This window comes from Corylus avellana, chromosome ca6 (assembly GCF_901000735.1).
Source record: "Corylus avellana chromosome ca6, CavTom2PMs-1.0".
NCBI classification, from domain to species: Eukaryota; Viridiplantae; Streptophyta; class Magnoliopsida; order Fagales; family Betulaceae; genus Corylus; species Corylus avellana.
The window spans coordinates 26,063,637-26,067,843 of NC_081546.1; the positions used below are offsets into that span (position 1 = coordinate 26,063,637).

General features: G+C 31.2%; 1 protein-coding gene across 1 annotated transcript in view; it reads left to right on the top strand.

The window, feature by feature from the left end:
* Window positions 1–650: 650 nt before the first annotated feature.
* The window catches only part of LOC132184115 (lupeol synthase-like), a 23,994-nt gene continuing 20,437 nt past the window's right edge, over window positions 651–4,207 (top strand). Inside the window, exons 1-2 of the mRNA XM_059597621.1 lie at window positions 651–744; window positions 909–1,106. Of these exons, the coding sequence (XP_059453604.1) occupies window positions 912–1,106 (195 nt within the window). The 5' untranslated portion in view covers window positions 651–744; window positions 909–911. The remainder of the gene's footprint in view (window positions 745–908; window positions 1,107–4,207) is intronic.

Genomic DNA, 4,207 nt, shown 5'->3' on the forward strand with positions numbered 1-4,207 from the left:
TTTGATTCTTTCAATTTTAGCTTTCTTGTTTTTTTTTTTCTCAAGTTGCCACTAGAAAAGTTGATAAAAAAAAAAAAAAAATCATAATAATTCTGACGACATGGTGATATGATCGAGAGTGGTCTCGTAGTAATTCTACTCTTAAATAATTTGACAGAAGAATGTCAAAAAAGCAAACAGGAGATGATCAGGTGGGTTAGGTGGATATCAATAATCTATATATATATATATTAAGTTCCAAAAATACGTACAATTTGATTAAAATGAAAGTGAAAAAGAGATTAAAATAATAATAATAATAAAAAAAGCCAATTATATCCGGCCAGAATAGTTTTGCAAAGTCAGTCAACTTTCTTATTGTTGAGCCAGTAGGCCAGGGGAGCTAGATTGCTTCATCACACAATCTCTTCTCCGGAGGCGAAACCACCTTAGCCCTTGGGGTCTGTAGTCCCCCAAGCCTAAGGTGGTCCTAAAACAAATTTATTTAAAAAAATAAATAAATTATTTTTTATAAAATAGACCTTAAAAATTATTTGTCCCTGCAATTATTATTATTATTATTTAAATTTTGTTCTTCAAACTAAAACTTCTAGTTCTGCCCGTGCAGTTCTCTGCTCCCCTCTCTCCTTATATATATACGCACACGGGAGACTCTTCTGCCTATCTTTCATCTCAGCGAAGTGTTCTTTTCTCTATACGTATCCACCCTTTTGTTTCTCTCGGGGGAACAAACTCACTTTCAAGGTACTTCTCTAACTCTAAGGCTAACTTCTTTTACCATGTTTTTTTGTTTGCTGCAAATGATCTCTTGTTTCATATATATATATATATATATATATATACTTGAAAATCATGTTGCATGTCTGAGTAGTAGTGTCGGTTAATATTTGTTACATTAATATATATAGAGGATGTGGAAGTTGAAGATAGCCGAAGGAGGGCCAGGGCTTGTCAGCTTAAACAACTTCGTCGGCCGGCAACACTGGGAATTCGACCCTGACGCCGGAACTCCTGAAGAACTTGCTCAAGTTGAAAAGGCCCGCCACGACTTCAAGAATAATCGGTTTTTGATGAAACAAAGCGCTGATCTTTTGATGAGAATGCAGGTACGTACATACCTTTATATATATATAGTTTCTCTTCTCTTCTTTTCTCGTATAGTTTATTTGAGAACCATGAGAGGACGGTTAATGTGCCACAAAAGTTACCGTTGGTGGTTACTTTTTTATTTAGGTGGTGTTTTTGTTAACTTTGGTTTGTTGTGGGTTAAACAAAACAAAAAAACCACTAAAAACAGGACGGAATTAGCGTGGCCGGTATAGGCAATGGCCTCAATCCAAGGAAAAAGAAATTTTATAAAGTAATTTATATTTATATTTTTTTACTTTTTATTGGCCTTTACTCACTAAAACTTTTGGCCTTACCCTCTGCCCATTCCAAACTCGAGTCTAAGAATAGCGACAACAGTCGCAACAAGACATGCATCAATAATAACAGCATTGTCAATGAAAATAAAGAAATGCTATGCATCTTAAATTTTTTTTTTTTTTTTTTTTTTAAAGTTGGTTCTCAAATGATATTTCACTATTTCATGAGTTGATGACACACTTTTCAAAATAATAAATTTCATGAGATGGTAACACATCATTTGAGAATTAGTTTTTTAGAAGAAAATTTAGAATGTGTATGTAACACTTCTCATGAAAATTATAGCTAGCTGATAATATATATATATATAGTTCAAGAAAATCGAAAATGAACAAAAATATAACAGAAATCTCTAGGTTTGAAGGTGGCAAAATCGCATGCATTGCAGACGGACTCGGATGCTTCACGCTATTGGCCCCAGTGGTGGGTCAGTTGTGATGGTGATGGATTGATGTCCATTACTAGATGGGAGCCGCACCCAAATTGTAATTTAAAATAAATAAATATTATATTTATTATTAAAAAGTTTACAATTTAAAATATAATATAAGAATTTAACTAACAAAATTTATTTACCCTTGAAATTTAATTAACAGGAGCCACGCACATAGATGACCACGCCATTAATTTTCCTTTCATGTTTCCATTTGTAATTTATCTGCCGCCATGTTCTTGGTGTATTGTTGTTATTGGGTTCTTAGTTCTTTACCCTTGCTGTCTTTTGTTTTTTGTTTTTCATGAATAATGTATTTTTTTATACTTATTTATCATATTCATTAACTAATATGGCGTATTTTAAATTTTTTTTTTTTCATGTCAATCACTTTAAAAGAAAATTTTAAAATATAGAATAACGTTAAAAATTATTTTTTATTTCACAATGATAAAAATATATTACCTTTCTACTAAGCTTAATTGGTTCAAAAAAGAGAGTTTCTTATGTCATTAAAGACAAACTCATGGCATGTTACAGCCAACAAAAATGTATTTCACAATGGATTGTTCCCATCAGCACCATTCCATTTGAATTCATTAAACACCATCTAGAAATAGAGACATAAAACTATATAAGTACCATATCATTTAAAGCACATTAGACACCGTCAAGAGCGATGAGTCTAGTGACGCAATAAGCTACTATATGAAAGCACAATGTACTAACAAAAAATTTAAAATTAACTTTACTTTTATCTTACATCAAAATACTTTTTCAATTAAAACACAAAAAGCAACTTCTAACCCTTTGGAGTGTGACAGTTAGTATTCTTTCACTTCTCCACGGCACGAGGTTATGCCAAGCCCACATCGCATGCCCCATGGGATGCTCCACCTTTGACCTTAATTAGAGCCCAATGGCATCCATTTGTTTTTGAAATGTATTTTTCTCAATAATTATATTTCCAATAACCTTTTGCCATTTGTCGAATGCCCGTGAACACAAGTTTATACAAGACGAGTTAGGATTTTCTCCAGTTCAAATGAATACAAGAATATCCAGTTAGTTATATTTGAGAGATATTTTTGTCCCATAAAAAAGTGAAAAGATAAAAATACTCATAAAATATAACGAACCGGATACTCTCTAGTTCAAATAAATTGGAAGAGAGGATCATGTTCCATATTGGACAATATACTCATATTTTTTTGGCCTTATCCGAAGAAAGAAAAAAGATTGTACTATTATTTTCTACAAATTTATGTGGAAATATGTGGATTATAATTTTTATTATAACTTCTTTCACAATGATCTTAACTTTTATCATAGTAATTAAAATAAAATTAAACAAGATTTCAAGTGATAATTTTTTTTTTTTTATATGTTTTTTATGCTTATGTTTACACTTTACCATCCGAAGTCATTTATGTTTACACTTTACCTCCTGAGGGCATTTTCGAAAGTTTTGGTTAAAAAAGGTCATGTGCCACGCACGCTACTAGGTTTCCATCCAAATAGACGGATTTGTTGGAAATAAAGTATTTTTTGTGCCATCAGATATATTGTGGGGGGTCTTTTCTCAATTTTTAAACATTGAGCGCCAAAACGCAAATGTGTAGATACTTCAGGGGGTAAAATGTATTTTCTTCAAAAAAAAAAAAAAAACTACAAGAAATTTTCTATAGTTTTTTTATCGGTCAAGATTTAATTTCACTATTTCTTTCTTTCTAATGAAAACTTAAAATTAAATATGGGCTATTAAAAATACATAAAATCTCAAATATATATATATATATATATATATATATATATATATATATATCCAAATTTTCTGTATGAAACCTATTAGTTGAGTTTGTAATAGTGTCGCTCTACTTCGTAGACGGCTCTTAAAACATGCTTTGTCGAGTGCGATTTCGAATGCCATAAAAAAGCTTTGACTTTCTTCACTAGACACTAATTAATTTTCAGATGAAATGATCAAAGTTCCGATCCAACACTATATATTATTAGATTCTTAATTATAAACTTTGTATTGAGCCCTTTGTTTGTAAAGCTGAGGGGAATATCCATTTATGTGGACCATAAAGCAATTAATCATAAGATAAAGTCGTTTCCAAAGCTGGTGTGAAAATTCATTTTTGTGGACCATAAAGTAATGAATCATAAGATAAAGAAGATACGCACGATTGCGGCAAAGAAGATAGAGGTTGTTCGGAAAATTGACCTTAGAAATTGACAACACATTTTTTCAATAAGCTAAGATCCATTTTTTGTGGTCGAAAATTAACTTTAGCATAATGTCATTAATGATTATGGTCTATTTTTGTGGATCATAGCCAT